This window comes from Colletes gigas, unplaced genomic scaffold (assembly GCF_013123115.1).
Source record: "Colletes gigas isolate AHSC1104 unplaced genomic scaffold, ASM1312311v1 Colletes_gigas_Sc00006, whole genome shotgun sequence".
In the NCBI taxonomy this organism is placed as follows: Eukaryota; Metazoa; Arthropoda; class Insecta; order Hymenoptera; family Colletidae; genus Colletes; species Colletes gigas.
The window spans coordinates 1,044,317-1,062,422 of NW_025106635.1; the positions used below are offsets into that span (position 1 = coordinate 1,044,317).

General features: G+C 40.1%; 2 protein-coding genes across 2 annotated transcripts; both read right to left on the bottom strand.

Moving 5' to 3' along the window:
- Positions 1-276: 276 nt before the first annotated feature.
- LOC122395512 (coatomer subunit gamma) lies at positions 277-3,943 on the bottom strand. Its single transcript, XM_043393128.1, has 6 exons — positions 3,807-3,943; positions 2,457-3,561; positions 1,793-2,372; positions 1,405-1,724; positions 1,134-1,332; positions 277-813 (listed from the first exon to the last, which is right to left on the bottom strand). The coding sequence occupies exons 1-6, from the start codon at positions 3,844-3,846 to the stop codon at positions 427-429; spliced, it is 2,631 nt and encodes an 876-aa protein (XP_043249063.1). The 5' UTR covers positions 3,847-3,943; the 3' UTR covers positions 277-426.
- Positions 3,944-14,348: 10,405 nt separating this feature from the next.
- LOC122395824 lies at positions 14,349-16,374 on the bottom strand. The gene is made up of 6 exons (XM_043393708.1): positions 16,262-16,374; positions 15,898-16,086; positions 15,536-15,616; positions 15,185-15,312; positions 14,918-15,076; positions 14,349-14,846 (listed from the first exon to the last, which is right to left on the bottom strand). Exons 2-6 carry the CDS (start codon positions 15,953-15,955, stop codon positions 14,619-14,621), a joined length of 654 nt encoding a protein of 217 aa, XP_043249643.1. The 5' UTR covers positions 15,956-16,086; positions 16,262-16,374; the 3' UTR covers positions 14,349-14,618.
- Positions 16,375-18,106: the final 1,732 nt, after the last annotated feature.

The window sequence follows — 18,106 nt, forward strand, 5'->3', positions numbered from 1 at the left end:
TCTGTTCCAAGTACTGGATAAATATTACTCCGTCTCTGAAAATTACGAAGCTACGGAGTTGATAAATCAGATAATAAACTAAATTGTTGATAACCTCGGTTCTTACGTGCTAATAATAGTATCAGAAAAAATGAAAAATAAGCATTGGTCGTCGGTGAATATTTGAACACATCCGGTCACCGTATTTTAGAATCGATATATCGAAGGAATAGGAGGGGGATGGCAAAAAAAAATTGAACCAAGTTATTTAAAGAACTGTTTTATAATAATATGTACAAAGAGTTACATAGAAATAGAGTTTGAGAAAAGAACCCCATTAATCACGATCGTTTTCTCGCAACGTTATTCTTTTAATACTAAAAATACGGAATTTCCAGTGTAGATTTTCGATACACGTACATATGCCTATAGTTTACCTAATGAAATTTATCCCACGGACGAAACTATTAACTCGGCTATATCTGGATCTTGACACAAGACAGACAGTTGCATCGTTACCTGATTACCGAACAACGCTAGTCTTGCACGAGCAAGAACGTCTTTACCGCCTCTGAAAACGCCGCTTAATAACAAATTATGCACAGTGGCGCCGGATGGTACTCGATTGGACCGTTCTACGGCATCCAAGCCCAGAAAACCCGTCAGACTTTGGATCGCCCCCTCCAAGGTAGTGACCGATGGCCCCAAAGCGAACGTCTCCTCGAGTTTCGCGTATTCTTTCGCCAGGGCTGCTTCCCAGGCAGCACCAAAATCTAACCCCCTGTTACCCATTCCTCGGACTTGATCAGCTAGAGTCACTTCCAAATCTTCCAGCTAACAAAAAACAAAAAAATGGATTGTTCCTAATGGGGTAGTGATATTTATTTTAGTTTTATTGTCTTTTGTGATAGGTTAAGGTTAACTTCAATTTTAGTTGTAGGTTAGGGTTGCGGGAGAGTTAAGAAGGGGAAAAGGTGATGATGAGGGGGAGGAGAAGGAGTTGAAAGAGTAGAAAGGAGGGGAATAGCTATACCTAGTAAGGAACAGGAAACAGGTAGAAGAAAATAGAGAATTTAAAAATTAAAAATAGATGAATTATTCGAAAATTAATCGACTAGATTTGCTATCTAATTTCAAAGTAGAAAATAATATACCATGTATTCATCGTTGTATCCTTGTTCGGCATCTGGGACGCCTGTCGCGGGGTCACAGTCGCGAGCCATGAATCGAAGGGTTGTAGGAATAGTGGCGACGCTAGCATGAACGTCTTCCGGATATTTTAATACTGTATACGTTGTGCCAGGTTCGTTGCACGATAAACGGGGACAAGGAACTTCGCAGATCATCGTATAGCTAAAAGTACAAAATCATTCCATCATTTAACGCAGCGTGAGCTTGATTGGCCCTGTATTCAAACGTAATTACTTCTCTGGTGTTTCGACGGCCACTATTACGTCCTCGAGCAACTGATCGGAAAGAGTGTTTATGCAATCGAACTGCAGAACAAGAAGATCGGTGAACGTGTGCTTGATGCACTTCACGTTGTATTCCGTTTCCGATTCCGTCAGCTCGAACACTGGCGACGATTTGAGCAGCGTCGAGTCGCGAATAATGGCGGCCAGGCGCGGTACTTGCGACAATTTCTCCACGAAGCTTTCCTCACGCGTCAAACGGGGTTGTTGTTGTTTTACGGTGGTGTGAACTTCGACCTGCGCTGGCTCCTCGGTGGTCTGTGCCGACGGTATCTGCAACAGAGTAACATTTATTAAAATACATACGTGGGTTCGAATAATTTGTTACCGTTTTAAATTACCTGAGAAATATCAAACGGTTCCTCCATCGGTGTTCTCATGTAATTTCTCAAAGCTCTCTCCAAGCTTGGTACCGAGAGGAGAGGAGGTTGTATCAAGGGTAACACGATGGGGTCGTTTTGTTGTTGCAGAATGGTGCAATAGTAAGCGGCGCGATCGCGGACCTCGTCGTCGGAGTCCAACTGACAACGAGACAGGAGGACCAACACGTTCGGGAGCAATGGCGGACAGGCGGCGGCGAAACGCGCCAAAGCGGTGACGGCTGCTGCACGCACGCTGGCGCTCTCCAGGATCACGCGATTGTAGATGAACCGAATATATCTGGACGGCTGCTTGGACGTTGGTCCTTCCTGACCGAGCAGATGGAGGATACGTACAGCTAGGGAAATGTGTTCGCAATCCTCGATGAACTCGCACAGATGTGCGAGACCTGCCTCCTTGGCCTCCGCGTTTCCTTCCATAACGGCGATTATCGTGTCAGCGATCGCTGCCTTGTACTCGAGTCCTCCCTCGTCCCTCAGCATCGCGGACAGGAAGTTCATCAATACCGCGTGTTTACGCGGGAACTTTTGACACAAGGCTCTGGGAAAAAAACGAAAAACGATCCAATGATAAAGCGAGAAAATAGAGAAAAGACTGTTTTCTGGGAAAAGAAAGCTTCGTTACCTTATAGCCTGCACAACCACCACTTTAAATTCGTCGGAAATTTCGGAGACGAAAGTGGCGATTTGCTTCATCAATCGATCCACCGAACTTTCCGCGCCAGTTTTCAAGAGAGTGGTGATCGCCAACGTGGCGATCGATCTGTTCGAGTCGGTGATCAAGTTCTCCAAATCTAAATTGCAGGCGGTGACTGCCGCCGGATGGGTCATAGCTACTTTGTTCAAAGTCCTGACAGCGGCGAATCTCAAAGCTGGTTTAGGGGAGCCGCAGAACAGTTGAAGAACGCTGATAGCAAGGCCTATTTCCCTAGCGCCGCTTCTTCCAAGATTTACCAGAGCGTGAGCCGCCTCGTACACGACCATCTCGGATTTTTGACGCAAGCACGACTCGATGAACCCTAGCAGCTCCTCGCCCTCTTCTACCTCTTCCAATAATTTACACGCCATTCTGATCAGCATGCACGCCGCGTATGGACTCTTTGGGCTGGTTCTCATGAGCTTCGCGACTAACTTAATTACTGCGTGTTTGTCCGACTTGCGTGCTTGATACAAGACGCCCAGAGCGTGATACTGCACCATCACGTTGGCGGAATATAACGCCTCTTGAGCTTCGTTTGCCCATCTGCGCGTAACGTCCGCGGAGACGCTGGTCAAATGGAGAGAGGAAACTAAAGCAGCGCTGGAAACAGCAGGAGAACGGTCTACGATGGCTTGCTTCATGTAACGTTCTATAGCTGTTAGCATTCCGCCATCCGTGATGGTGCACAAAGCCCTTATGGCAGCAGCTCTGTACAAGTCTTCCTTTCCGGTCATATCCTTGGTCAGACTCGAGGTTACGATAATGACATCCTCCGCCAAAGAGCTCAGCTCTTTGATGCCTAAATAGACCAGTCTTCTCAGAACAACGTCCCGCGATTGGAACAACTTGGTCATGGCAAAAAATGCTTCCGTAGCTTCCGTAGTGCCCAACTGCTCCCCTTGGTTCAGCAGATACAGTATCTTTGTGAGGATGTGCGCGCATTTTCTCGGATTTACCGGAGTGTCGTTGAAAGTACGAGCTTCCTGGAGGACGGTCGTCTTCTCCAGATTCTGAAAAGGGTTTCCTCCGCCTGGAAACACAAAAGTTATGAGAACGAAGATACGATATCGGTTCGAAAGATACGCGTAAATTCGTAATCGAAGCGTAGAGAAATCGAGCCACGCGATACAATTCTCGTTCGTTGCGTGCAGTCGTCGAAACCTGTTTACAAGAAACTGTCATGAGAATGCGGATCGATTAGTTTCACTTTGCTTACGAACTTAGGGCAACGGTTTATGGTAGTGCAAGAACGGGAGGATGTTAATTTACGATTACCATCTTCTTCTTCCTTTTTGTCGCGTTTAAAGGGCATCATTTTGCAAAACCACTACCGGAATACTGGAAAATAAGGTTACACGTCACCTCGACTCTTTCCCACGGGAACCATTGCAATGGACACCACGGTGTCAATGGTGGCGACAGTGATCCCAAATGTGTACTTGAAATCTGGTTTTACGAAAGGGTTGTTATCTGCCGTCGATAAGATCGCGCGTACGCGTGTGTTTTTTAAGGAATTGTCGTTGGATGTCGCGCTATAGCCGTTATTCGACTTTACGAATCAAGGTCCATGGGAATAAATTTCCAAATTGTTTTTATTTTTATGAATGATACAAAACGAATTCGATATATTCAACGCGATGTTTGGTCATCTTTAGTGATGGCCACGATGGCCCCTAAGCCAAAGAACAAGATCATGTTACTGACAAAGAAACATACTCAAGTATCAGTCGTTAAATTTCACTAAATTGACGTTTGATACTTGGATATGCTCCCTTGTAAGAGTATTAAAGTATTTAAAGCCCGTAGACTCTTAAATTTGACAAAACCATAGGTAGTATAATTATCTGTTATATATGAAGAAACAATTCGAGATTCGCAGCCATTAGCTCGGTGTTACCCACGATAAAAATGCTTTCAACATCAGGGAATAATTAAAATAATGCTCCATAGCGTGTGTTGTACAAATAATCGATTTTAATCTCCTTTCGCGTGGAATATTCATTCCTTGGTCGAAGAAACAAATACGTGACTTACATGTCTGACCTTGGTTATCGCTAGACATTCAAAGAATCCTTCAGTCTCCTCGAATTTCAACATATTTTCATTCCTACTGTTTGCAACGATTATTAATTAACATCAGGCGATAGTTAAAATAATGCTCGATAGCGTGGATTGTATAAATAATTATTTTTAATATCATTTTGCGTAGAATATTCATTTTTCGGTCGAAGGCACGGTTAACCGTTAATTGATTGGCGAACTCGCCAAGGACGGTCATCCCCTTCCCTTTGACTCTTCTGCCTGACGCTAACTGCCGGCGACGAGCACTCTCTCACTCTCTCTCTCTGCGCTGGCGGACGTGACGGACCCCCGTGGGTCCGCGCTCCCCCTTTCCTCACCCCTACTGACCCCTGGTCGAGCACTGGTTAGCTTTGGTGACCAGTACTGACCAATATGTCCGTGTCTATTTTACGTCACTGGTTTCTCTGGGTCCATTTATTTTATTTCTCAGCTTCGTATTTGCCAATTTATTATATTTAATTATTTTACTAATTGTTAATGCCGGCTTTTTTAGTTTGTTTCAGTTTACTTACAGGCCTCTATCAACGTGGGACATCGAGGGATCTCTATCTCTAAGGTTCTTAGAGTAAATTTATTTTAAGGTCGCGGTACCAAGTAATTATTAACTTAGCTTCTCGTTCTCTCGGTCATTCGATTTTCGCTTCGATCACCGCTGTTTCGTCGGTGATCTGCTGCACGGTTCAGCATCGCGTCGCGTATCCCATAATTTAGCTTCACCCTCTTTGAACAAAATAATTACTTGGTACAATTAGACATAAGCATCGACGACACCCATGTATGCGTCTGCGTATATGCCAAGTAATTCTTTCCCAACTAGCTTCTCTCGTGTACCCGTTCTCCCGTTTCTCGTTCCGGTCACCACTGCTTTGATGTAGAAAGCAAGTGATCGGCCGTTTAGCTGGTCCGAAGGGTCAGTTGCCGTCCTCTGGCGAGACGATCCAAGGGAAAGAGTATTTCGGCCGTAGAGGGGATCAGGGACTGTTCCTGTCTACGGTAGCCCTGACACACGCTCCCTCTCTCAGTTAGCCATCCCGCGTTGGGTCCATCTGGCTCCCAACAGGATGCGTGGGAGAAATGGGGAACCTCTGTGTCAGGTGCGTCGATTCCCTTCCCCTTCGATTGGACTTGCCAAGAGGCAACGGAGCTGAGTCTTTTGACCAGTTACTCGGTTCGCGTGTCGCGTATCTCGTTCCTAGCGTCGATCACTGCTGATCGACGTCGCGTCGTATCGCGTCGCGTCGCGTATTCCACAATATAGCTTCATCCCTTTTTAAACGAAATAATTACTTGGCAGAACTAAACCAGAAGATCGAAGGAACATTGCTTCCTTCTATCTCTCTAGTTTAGTGATCTAGCTTGTAAGAATGTAAAAGGGAGATCGATGGAACTTTGATTCCATCTATCTCCCTTCGGGTCTCCACTCGCAGCAACCTCCACGTGGTGAGACCTGGTAATCGGTGATAGCCACGATAGAAAAGCATTTTTATCGTGGGTAACACCGAGCTAATGGCTGCAATTTTCGGATTGTTTCTTGATATATAACAGATAATTATACTATCTAAATTTTGTCAAAATTAAAAGTGTACGAGTTTCGTATACCTTTTATTCGCGATTCCTTGACCAGTTAAAGTTGTAAATAATTTACTAAAAATCAGTCTATCCGCGGTTTCTATCCGAGGTATCCTTCGGGTTCGTAAACAAGCTTCGCGAGACATCGGAGCTTCCCCCACCGCGCCGCCTAATTCCCGAGCGTTGCCGAGCACAGCGGACGGCCATCATTCATACTTTGAAAATAAACATAGCAGGACGTGTCGAGACGTATCGGCGTTTCGCGACCGAGGTGCGTATTTCTAACCTGTTTATCCTTCAGCTATTAGTACTCGCGTATTACTACTTACGATCTCTTGCAATACGGTTTCGATTTAATCGTTACTTAATTGTAATAATCGTTCGCGTACTTTAATGCATCGTTATTTCGTTTCTGTTACAGTCTCTTATTGGAACTCGAAATGAAGAAATAATAAGTCTTGTTGGAACCTGCCAAGAAGTGTCGGCGTTTCGCAACCAACGAGGTACATACGTGTTTCTAACCTTTTAATATTTCTTCGTTATTATCGATTATTGTTTAATTATGATTTAATTTGTATTTCATTTCTGTTGCAGTCTCTGATTGAAATTCGACGCCATGGGAAGTTTCATTGGCGCGTAAACGACACCATAACAGATGGCAGACGAGTCGACAAAGTTTGGAGGGTATATTGGTAACATTTAAACAATTATAACAAAAATTAACATTCATATTAATATTTATACATTTTTATTGTCGCTTTATTACATTATTTGTTGCAAGCATGATTTTAATTTTGTAATCGGCCATTGTTAAGATAAATTGAGAAAATCTTTGACAAACTTTTTATCCACTTCGATATCTATCGAAGTATACAGAAATGCCGGTCGGTAGATATCGACGATAAATTGGAATAGTTTATATTCAACTGTATTCTGATCGCGATTTAATATTTCCGAGTGTTATTTATTTAATTGATCGTTCATATTTCTTTATGAATCGTTGTAATTGCAATTTGCATATATATTTCGATGCAAGTTTAAGAAAACGTAGAAACCACGTAGTTGGAATATGCTATTAAAGCATAAATAATTAACGAACTTTAATTCTTGCAAATTTCGGAATATTTATAAAAATTACGGGATATTCTCACGTTCGATAAATTAAACATAATCATGGTTACAACTCTAACGATGAAACTTAGTGATATAATATTTATAAATTGAATAATTACTTGCACGTAATTATTTTCGTAGATAATATTTTATCGTTGTAATTCTCATCGATTGAGAATATTTCGCCTTCGTGGCATTGAATTTTTACGTGGTAAACTATGCATACAGTAGTATTAAGTAAAGCAGTATTTCTGTTGACGAATTCTAGTAAGAAGAAATAAGAGAATCGATAGGCAAAGCACAGGTGTGCTTGTTGTGTTTCTTGTCTCCTGTCCCTTTCTTTTCAGCTGTTTTCTTTCCAGGAAATTTGTTGGCCGAGCGCAATGCGGCCGGTAGATTCAGTGATCGTGCGTAGCAACAAGTTTGTTTCTCGGGGCAAAGTGACCCCGAGCACGTTATCGTTCGCGATGTTAGGCAAACGCGAGAATAGAAGCAGTGTTTCTTACGTAGTATTAAATTACTTCCAGAGCATCGTGGCTCTTTCTGTTTTCTGAATCGCGATAATAGAATCACTTGTTCGCCGATTTCAATCTTCGGTCGCGATAATCTAATTTAATATTTTCCGATCAAATTAATTATTTTTTCAATTTGAAATTTAAACTCCTCGTTACCGGAATTAGAGTCAGTGCATCACGGAAGAGGATTATTTGGCGATGCTCCACGAGCAAACAATGTAAGTATAAATTTATACTTTGAAATTTGTTAATTAAAAATCTCTACATTTTTGACGATAGATTCTAATTGTTTTCTTACAGTTTTCTTACAGTCTCTGAACATGATCCTGGGAACGAGCAGCAGTACCCGGGGGGTATCTGGCGGTGGACCACGAGCGAACAACGTAAGCATAAATTTATACTTTGAAATTTGTTAATTAAAAATCTCTGTAATTTTAACAATAGATTCTAATTGTTTTCTTGCATTTTTGTTACAGTCTCTGGACCTGAATCTTACCAGCAGGACCATGCTGACTGATGGATGATTTCGAGGGCTTGAAGTCATCACTGGTAAGTCGCATGCTATTTTGTTTCCTCTGGTCCCCAACCATGTTGTAGGATGAAAGATCCGAATCAACACGGGTGACCAGTTGTATACTTGCTATTTTTGACGAGTTAAGTGAATAGTAACATCCACTGTTATATTTTTTAGAGCAGGTTTTAGGGCCTTCTTGCACTCGCGTTTCTTAACGTTACAAATGAATAGTACACATTATGATTACTATAAAATTTTTACAAATATACAATCTTTATAGAATATATGAAATATTTTTCTTAACTTTATACGAGTCGTATGATCGAATAGAAAATGAATAAATATAATGTGAAAACATTATATTTATCGTGCGATTTAACGTGCAAGAAGGCATTTCGCGACAGGTCGATTTTTGAGTCAAAGTAACATGCATTTTATATTAGTTTCATCTTTTAAAAAGTTTACTTTGACGACAGAATCGATCAAGGATAATTGAATATTTTTATTGACAATTTAATGAATTCATTTCAATTATTAAAGTAAATTCTTTTATCGTGAAATCTCAAGTAGAGTCTTTCGTTTTAAATAATTCAATTTCAATTATAATAGTTTTATCGAATAGTAGTATTTTTCAATATCATCGTATTTTATTATTGATATATTACATAGAACAAGTCGAGTCATTTGTAACTAAAAATTAGATACGAAATACCGTTTAGCTATTAACCAGTTTTTCTAGTCAGGATTTTCAGAGTAATTTTTCCGTGTTCGTTGCCCAAGTTCATGCACATGCCCAGGTGCTATTTGCATGAGCGAAGGCAACGGGGCACGATGAATTTATTTATAACAATTCAACGACATATCGACGACTGACATTGGCTAGTGAATCGTGCGCGACGTACTGTCCACATGTGTGTGTGTGGTTAGGTTGCGGAAGTGCGTCGTTTCAGATGTTTTATGATTGCAATTTGCATACAGAATTTTATAACATTAGATTTTTATCAATAATAATATCAAATTTCAATTTATCATTTATTTGAATACCGTTGATCTTAATGGATTTGAATCTTAATATTTTTCGATCTTGAATGATACATCCATACAATAGATTTTATTAAAGACTAGATTCCATATATTGAAACGTTCTATACAAACGTTTATCTATATAATATAAGAACGCAAAGATCACTAGCCTTTGTCAGTCTCAGAAACTAGTAAGTGCACAATTAGAGTGTGAATGTTTGCAATATTCGGGTGTCGGAGGAACCCCGGGGAGTCCTCTCTAGTTTAGGTCGCGCCCGAATATTATGCGTGAGAACCGTGGAGTGTTTGTTTGAGAGACTGAGTTTTGCAATTTTTTAAATATAGGGTTAGGTAGGTAGGTAACTTATTCTCTGGTGTGTGTGCTTAATCTAAGTAGGTAGGGTCAGGGCAGGACTGTCCACATTAGTAATTCGGGTAGGCGCGTTTTCGCGTGGCAGTTCTGTTCCTGTAGTTACGATCTCGAGAGTAGAAATGTTGCTGATTCAAACGGTGCACTTGTGCTGTTTGTTTCGGCTTTATTTTCGACTCCTCGAATCGCGCGACTCTTAAAGTCGCTCTCTCGCGATCGCGGTCGTGATCAGGTCCCTTTCGAAACGTTCGTCCCGCTCGAGATGACCACGTATGCTCTTTCAACGATTCGTATATTGTTGGAAGACTGCGTATTGCACGAAATCTCGAGCCCGGTCTTTCGTAAGTTTCAGGCATCGGCAGGACCGCCGAAGAAAGAAAAGGCTCTCGATGAGCCGAAGAGGCCCTGACAAACTGTCTCAAGAGCGGGCTACAACAAATGGCTTTTCATCTTTATCTTCTGATAAAAATGGAAAGTCATTCCTGTTACTATTTTGTCACTTAACTCGTCCGTAGTTGTAGTTAGTTTATTTTTCTGACTGGCTCACGTATGCATGTACCCGATGGTACACGATTGCACCATACATGCCAGCCATCCCTCCCCATAACTCGCGGTTATGATATACATAGAGCTGCGAATATGCAATAATCGCGTTTGCTTGTAGAGTTGCGAATTCCTATTTTTCGCGTTTCCGTTTCAGGGTAGTGTTGCGAATAATTACCATTCGCGATTGCTTTTTTGCAAACTTAGATACCAAAAGTTTGCTTAAAAATAGCGTTGCGAATTATCGATAAACGCGATTGCTCGTAGAGTTGCGAATCACTATTTTTCGCGTTTCCTTTTCAGGGTAGTGTTGCGAACAATCACGATTCGCGTTGCTTTTTTACTCTTTTATACATATAATGGATATCAACCGCGTTTGCAATTTTCATATCATAAATTAGCGTTGCGATCTTGATCAATCGTGCGATTTTTTCTTTAGCGTTGCGATATTTTCAATGCCCAAATTCTACCCCAATCGTAGTACTAGCAGTAGTTAGTTTATTTTGTGGCCAGTACATGTCTATGTACATGTACCAACAGCCCCTGATTAAAGTTAGAGTTGCGAATAATATACAATGTTCGCGTTTGCTCGTAGAGTTGCGAACAAATATTTATCGCGTTGATATATCAGTGCTGCGACTAAATACGATTCGCGATTGTCTTTGATGCAAACCTAGGAACCGGGCGTTTGCTTTAAAAATAGCGTCGCGAATTTTTAGTAAACGCGATTGCTGTTAGAGTTGCGAATCACTATTTTTCGCGTTTGCTTTTCAGGGTAGCGTTGCGAATAATTACCATTCGCGTGTTGCTTTTATTCTTGCAAGTCGCGTTTGGAATATTTTCTATTATAAATTAGCGTTGCGATTGTTGATTTATCGCGTTGTTGCCCCGTAGTGTTGCGATATTTAAAACGACTAACTTCATCCCCATATGTGCCACTCTATTGTAGTTTGAAGTAGCTTGATGTAGTTAGATTATCGTGTGCATGTATGTTTCTAGCTACAACCGAACACGCCCAGCACCTGATCCAGCGTTTTTGGGCAACGCGATTTGCATTAGCGTTGCGAAACATAAATGTATTTCCATTAAAGATAGAGTCGCGTATATACAATAATCGCGTTTGCTCGTAGAGTTGCGAATTCCTATTTTTCGCGTTTCCTTTTCAGGGTAGCGTTGCGAATTCCATACGCGATTGCTTTTATCGTTATTTAAGAATAGCGTTGCGAACGTACCGATCGGTTTGTTCTTAGCGTTGCGAATTACTATTTTTCGCGTTTACTTTTCAGGGTAGCGTTGCGAATAATCACCATTCGCGGTTGCTTTTATTCTTATAAATCGCGTTTGGAATTTTTCTATTATAAACTAGCGTTGCGTTCTTTACTTGTCGCGTTTTTTATTAATTAGAGTTGCGATACAATGCCCAAAAGCTGGTCAAAACGCTGGCCCACTGCACCAGGATCATCTTCAAGCAAGCTGAGATTCTGCAAAGCCTCGAATGGCTCAACGTCGTTATTAAAATTAGTGTTGCGCATGATTGAATACGGGTGCACGCGATTTAATTAATAAAGGAACCCTGTGTGGTTCGTTTTACGAATAATCAAGCACCATTCGCGTATAGTTTTTTATTTTATAAACTAGCGTTGCGAAAGAAAGAATGGTCCACTCGCGGGTTGTTTGAATTTAACACGAGTGGACGTTTATTCCGATTATGATGTTTATTCTCAAAAGAAATACTGCTTTAAAGCACTGTTGCGAATAGACCAATTGTTTTATTCTTCGTAACGTGTTAAAATCTGTAATATATGGGAATGTATTTTCATCAGAGATTTCTGATGCATTTCAAAATTCTATATTACGATTAATTTTATTGTAGATTGAATTTACGATTGCTATATAGATATCTATATCACTAATTATTCATTCTTAGAGTTGGTAATTTTTACGGGATTTAATAACGTTTGTAATCCAATTGTTATTTATAAATAGCGAATTTTTTATAAATATTCTGTACTATTTGCATAAATCAAAGTTTGTTCGCGATGATTGTTTTAATCGATGGAAAATAGAATGCTTGCATCAAAAGGATATGCAAATTGCAATTCGATATTTCATATTGAGAGTTAATTGCCGCGTAGAATCGACATTTTCGTTCGTTATTGCTTTTTTCTGTATGAACGTAATTTAATTTTGAATACAGTAAAATATAACTATTGCAATCTATACGTCTTGAAAATATTTTTCTTGAAAATTAAATCTACGGGTAACGAACGAATAAAATTTTCAATCTATTTCTTATTTATCTTAACACTAGGACGAATTTAACTTTTCATTCAATTTCACGAAATATTTATGTTTTTAAACTTTTCAATATCAATTTTTACTCGTGGAAGCTCAAATATTAATTTTTCTATGATCGATTACCATTAGTCTATCGTGACGGTATATAATTATTTTTTTCTGTGTTCATTAATACACTTTCGTTTCAGCTTTTAATCCTTTGAACAAGTTCTTGTTACAGGATATATAATCATCGAAGAATGGAATTGGAAATGGTACACGGATTCCATCTCGATCGCTCTTAGAGAAATATTTCATGCAATTTTATTTATCGTCTGATTTATATTTCAGGGAAACATCGTGGGATTAATCAAGACACCGAGAAGAAATATTTTTTCAGATTTATTTGTTTTATACGAGTTCTATATTTCATTGGATATGAGTTTTTGTTTCAGGAAAACATCGTGGGAGCGACGAAGACACCATGAAGAAAATATCTTGTCATATTTCGTTGTTTCATGTCGGTTATATTTATCGTATATGAGTGTATGTTTTAGAAAAACATCGTGGGATTGATAAAGACACCGAGAAGAAAATATTTCCTCGTATTTCTTCGTGTTTCTACAGATTGCGTTAGAATTTAAGTACAAATGTATATAGATTATAAGATAAAAAAGCGTTCTCCTGCCGTTTATTAAATATTACCGAAAGGTGTGCGTAAATTTAAGTTGGGAATGATTAATATTAAGATACATATTAGTATTCTAATATGCAAGGTCCATACGTGCAGTTGCACATTTCTGGTTGGATCTTCAGGATCCTCTCTTCGTGTTGTACAAATGTCTTGTTAGGCACTCTCATAATGCAAGAAGGAACAATTAATAATAAAGTACATATTGGTACTTTAGTAATCAGGATTCGTACGTGCAGTTGCACATTCCAATTTCGTTTCTAGAATACACGTGATGGATTATTTTACACGTATCAACATTTCGTTAGGTTTTTGATCTCTTCATCAGAGTTCGTACGTGCAGTTGCACATTCCAATTTCGTTTTTAGAAAACGTATATCATCTCACATGTATTTACATTTTGTTAGGTTCTTCGTCTCTTGATTGGGCAGTTCTTTTAAGAACGCTCCTTTTCTAGCTCGTTTCTAACTCTTCGATAGCTTCTTCCTTGGATAGGTATTCGAATTCCTCGCCAAAGGAAGGGTGGTTGGGGCGAGGCTAGGGCGGGTCTCCATACGCAGCAACCTCCTCGCGGTGAGACCTGGGTCATATTATTTACTATGTAATTAATAGAATTATTAATTACATAGCAAATAATATGAGCTAATGGCTGCGTTCTTCTTATAGTTCCACATACCTTGTTCGTCTGATAACACTGATTTCGAGTCGCAAATACGTTTTTGCCGAGTTAGTTTTTAAATAAATAATATATTAGAATTTAAAATAAAAAATAGAGGATTTCCGGTGTATTTATCAATGAGATCCTTACGTATTTTAATAATTTTGAAATCTTTAAATAATCTCAATCGATGCTCAATTCTGGACCGTACAGCTTTCATTCCGTTAAAAAATAATAAAATTTATGTAATTTTATTCTCTGTCTCGCTTTCACTTGTGTTCATTTCTGAATCTGTTGATAACGTTGCGAGTGACACGAAAATGGTAATGGGGTCTCGGGACCCCAGAGAAACGGGCCGAAAAAATACATTAGGTGAAAGCACAGATGAGGTATATGATGTATTCATGTGATATATTCATATACCTCGTCTGTGGTTTTACGAAGGAGTTATTATCTGCCTTGGATAAAATCGTATGTATTTTTTTAATGAATGAGTTGACGTCACAGCTGTACAGTTATTTCACAGTTGTTATGTTTGTTAAATATACATTATTACGTTTAGAATTCTACGCACCGCTCGCAGTTATTAATTATTAAAAGATACAAGCTTCCGTAAGTGTGATAAGCTATTTTGGCAACCGAGAGTAGAAGTCCTTTGGCACAGAGGCAGTTTGTCGACCAATTTTGCCATACTTGTCTAATAACTATGTACTAGATTCGTGGGAAAGAAAGTCACTCGCTCTTTTTATCACTTTGTTGCTTGTACAAGCTTTCCAGATCCGAGATCGTACTTTTTCCACCGCTCGACGAAACGGGAGGTCTTCCTATTCTCTGCACAGTTTTGCTTTTCAAAGATGGCGGGAAACCGTGTTCGTTGGAAATATCTTCCACCGACGCGCTGTCCTTGGACGGTTTCCCCATCTCTTTGCTCCATTTCGCCAACCAATCGCTGCCCGTAGACTGAAAAAGGCACAGCAAAATTCAGTTCAAGTTTCCACGCGTTTTATTCGTAGGCGATTGATTATATTCACTTTTTTAACATCATTTTCCTCGACGCCTATCGCGTTAGCCTTCTCCTCTGTTTTCTTCAATTTGTCCAATTCCCTCTGGAATTTTCGTTCCATTTGATACTTTGCTACCGCTTGAGCCAACGGTCCCAGTTCTCCTTTCATCGCGGCACTGAACATCGCCTGTGATCGGAATTAAAACGAGCGAATGTGACTCTCGAACTCGAATATAAATTCGTCCAGCTCTGATCGTAACACGAAATAGAAAAGCTGAAAGTTTCCGATACTCACGTCACGGCGCCTCTTGGTGTCTGCATTACCGATCGGGTCAGTTTCGGATTGCGGTCCCAGTTCCACGAGCACTTGGAAATCAGCGTGCTGACCCAGTCGAAAACCCAAGCCGAGTCTCGAGTCGGTGCCTGTGGTTTCGCAGAATCAGAAAAAAATAACGAAAGAGAGATCGAGACAAAGTTCACGGGTTTGCTCGCGCGTAATTGCCAAGCGTCGCAGGCGTTGGACGGTGAAAGTGGTCGTTGGCGCGAGACGTTCGAGATTACTTAAGAAAATAAAAATTCCGGGGGGGGGAAAACCGATCGAAAATAAACGACAGAAAAATATCCGAGACGTCGAGATCGCCGTTACCTTTCTTTATCGGCGGAATGTTCGAATAGATCAGGGAAAGTATCGTGGGCAGTTCTTCCGGGACAATGAGACAGGCAGCATCTGAAACGATTAATTTTTAACGTTTATATAGCTTGGTCTGTGTCTAGCCAGGATAGGATAAAAAGTGCGAGACAAAGCGAAGAAAAAGTCAGATTTCTCTCGGATTCCGTTTTCCTTTCTTACGGATAACTTTATGCAATCGTTATTGAAATTCGAATTTACGTAAGCCGTCTATACGACGAGGATCGAGACAGTCGTCGGACTATGATCGAGGATGGTTACGAGATTCGCCCAGAAGTAGGCTAAGGACGGACACGGCGTTCGAGTTAACTGGCACTTACGATCGCAGAGGAACAGCAGAACGCATATCTTTATCAGCACGTCCTTCGTGCTCGACATCTTTTCATCGGGAGGATCCTCTGGCGCACGTTTCCTTTTTTATTTAGGTGTCCAGTCGCATCGTTCCCACGCTGGTGAAATCTCGAGTGATTCGTTTATTTACGAACGACGATAGAATACGGAGAATTACTCTGGAAATCAGAGATAACAGATGTGTAATCCAAAACGTCAGATAGGATCAGGACCGTGTAACGATGGAGATTAGGGCTCGAGGTACGCGAACCGTGCACTGGAAGAATCGACGTCCATCGATTCCTTGGACTCCACGGGATACGCGAAAACGTTTACCGTGTATGTTATACTTACATGAAAGTGAAATCTAAAGAACGGAGCTGGCAGGTAACGAACGCGGGCTTCGAGTCGGCCTACTACGGCGAACTGATGCCAGTCGTCGCGCGATAGAATGCAACCGCGTGCGAGAAAGACCGCCGGAAAGAAGTCCTCGAGTGAAAGGGGAGTCGTGGTCGATCGCGGATCGGGGGATCGGGGATCGGGGATCGAGGTCACGGAGTCCGAACGACCGTCCATGGGATCGGGGATGAACTCTCTCTCTCTCTCCTTTTCCTCTCTTTCACCCGACTGACCAGACGCAAATTTCGATCCCGTTTTCCACGAATAAGATGCAAAGTTAACGTGTTTGTATGCTTGCAGCCTCCTCCGCCATTCGATATGTCTTGTTTTACAGACTGTGGAGCGTGCTTTTTTAGTGGAGGAAATGAGAAAAGATCATCATAGGTGGACAAATTTTCGGTGAAATTAAAAAGTTTCAAATCGTTCTGGAAAAATTATTTTCAGTCGCAGGGGTCAATTACAATCATTTTTGGTCAATAGACATACCACCAAATTCCTACACACTTTCGAGAAAAAAAATCGACCAGTTGGGCAAGTTTTTCGGTGAAATTAAAAAGTTTCAAATCGCTTTGGAAAAATTATTTTCCATTGCAGGAGTCAATTACAATCATTTTTGGTCGTTAGACATAACCCTGAATATCTACCCCTTTTCGAGAAAAAAATTCGAGTAGGTGGACAAATTTTCGGTGAAATTAAAAAGTTTCAAATCGTTCTGGAAAAATTATTTCCAATTACAGGGGTCAATTACAATCATTTTTGGTCAATAGACATACCCCCGAAATCCTATCCACTTTCGAGAAAAAAATTCGAGTAGGTGGACAAATTTTCGGTGAAATTAAAAAGTTTCAAATCGTTCTGGAAAAATTATATTCAGTCGCAGGGGTCAATTACAATCATTTTTGGTCAATAGACATACCCCCGAAATCCTATCCACTTTCGAGAAAAAAATTCGACGAGGTATGAAATTTTTCGTCAAAATTAAACAATTTTAAATCATTCTAAAAAAATTATTTTTGGTTGCAAGGGTCAATTACAATCATTTTTGGTCAATAGACATAACCCTGAATTCCTACCCCTTTTCGAGAAAAAAATTCGAGTAGGTAGACAAATTTTCGGTAAAATTAGAAAGTTTCAAATCGTTCTGGAAAAATTATTTCCGGTTGCAGGGGTCAATTACAATCATTTTTGGTCAATAGACATACCCCCGAAATCCTATCCACTTTCGAGAAAAAAATTCGACGAGGTATGAAATTTTTCGTCAAAATTAAACAATTTTAAATCATTCTAAAAAAATTATTTTTGGTTGCAAGGGTCAATTACAATCATTTTTGGTCAATAGACATAACCCTGAATTCCTACCCCTTTTCGAGAAAAAAATTCGAGTAGGTAGACAAATTTTCGGTAAAATTAGAAAGTTTCAAATCGTTCTGGAAAAATTATTTCCGGTTGCAGGGGTCAATTACAATCATTTTTGGTCAATAGACATACCCCCGAAATCCTATCCACTTTCGAGAAAAAAATTCGAGTAGGTGTGAAATTTTTGGACAAAATTAAAAAATTTCAAATCATTCTAAAAAAAATATTTTTAGTTACGGGGGTCAATTACAATCATTATTGGTCAATAGACATACCCCCGAAATCCTATCCACTTTCGAGAAAAAAATTCGACGAGTTATGAAATTTTTCGACAAAATTAAACAATTTCAAATCATTCGAAAAAAATTATTTTTGGTTGCTAGGGTCAATTACAATCATTTTTTGTCAACAGACAAACCCCCGAAATCCTATCCACTTTCGAGA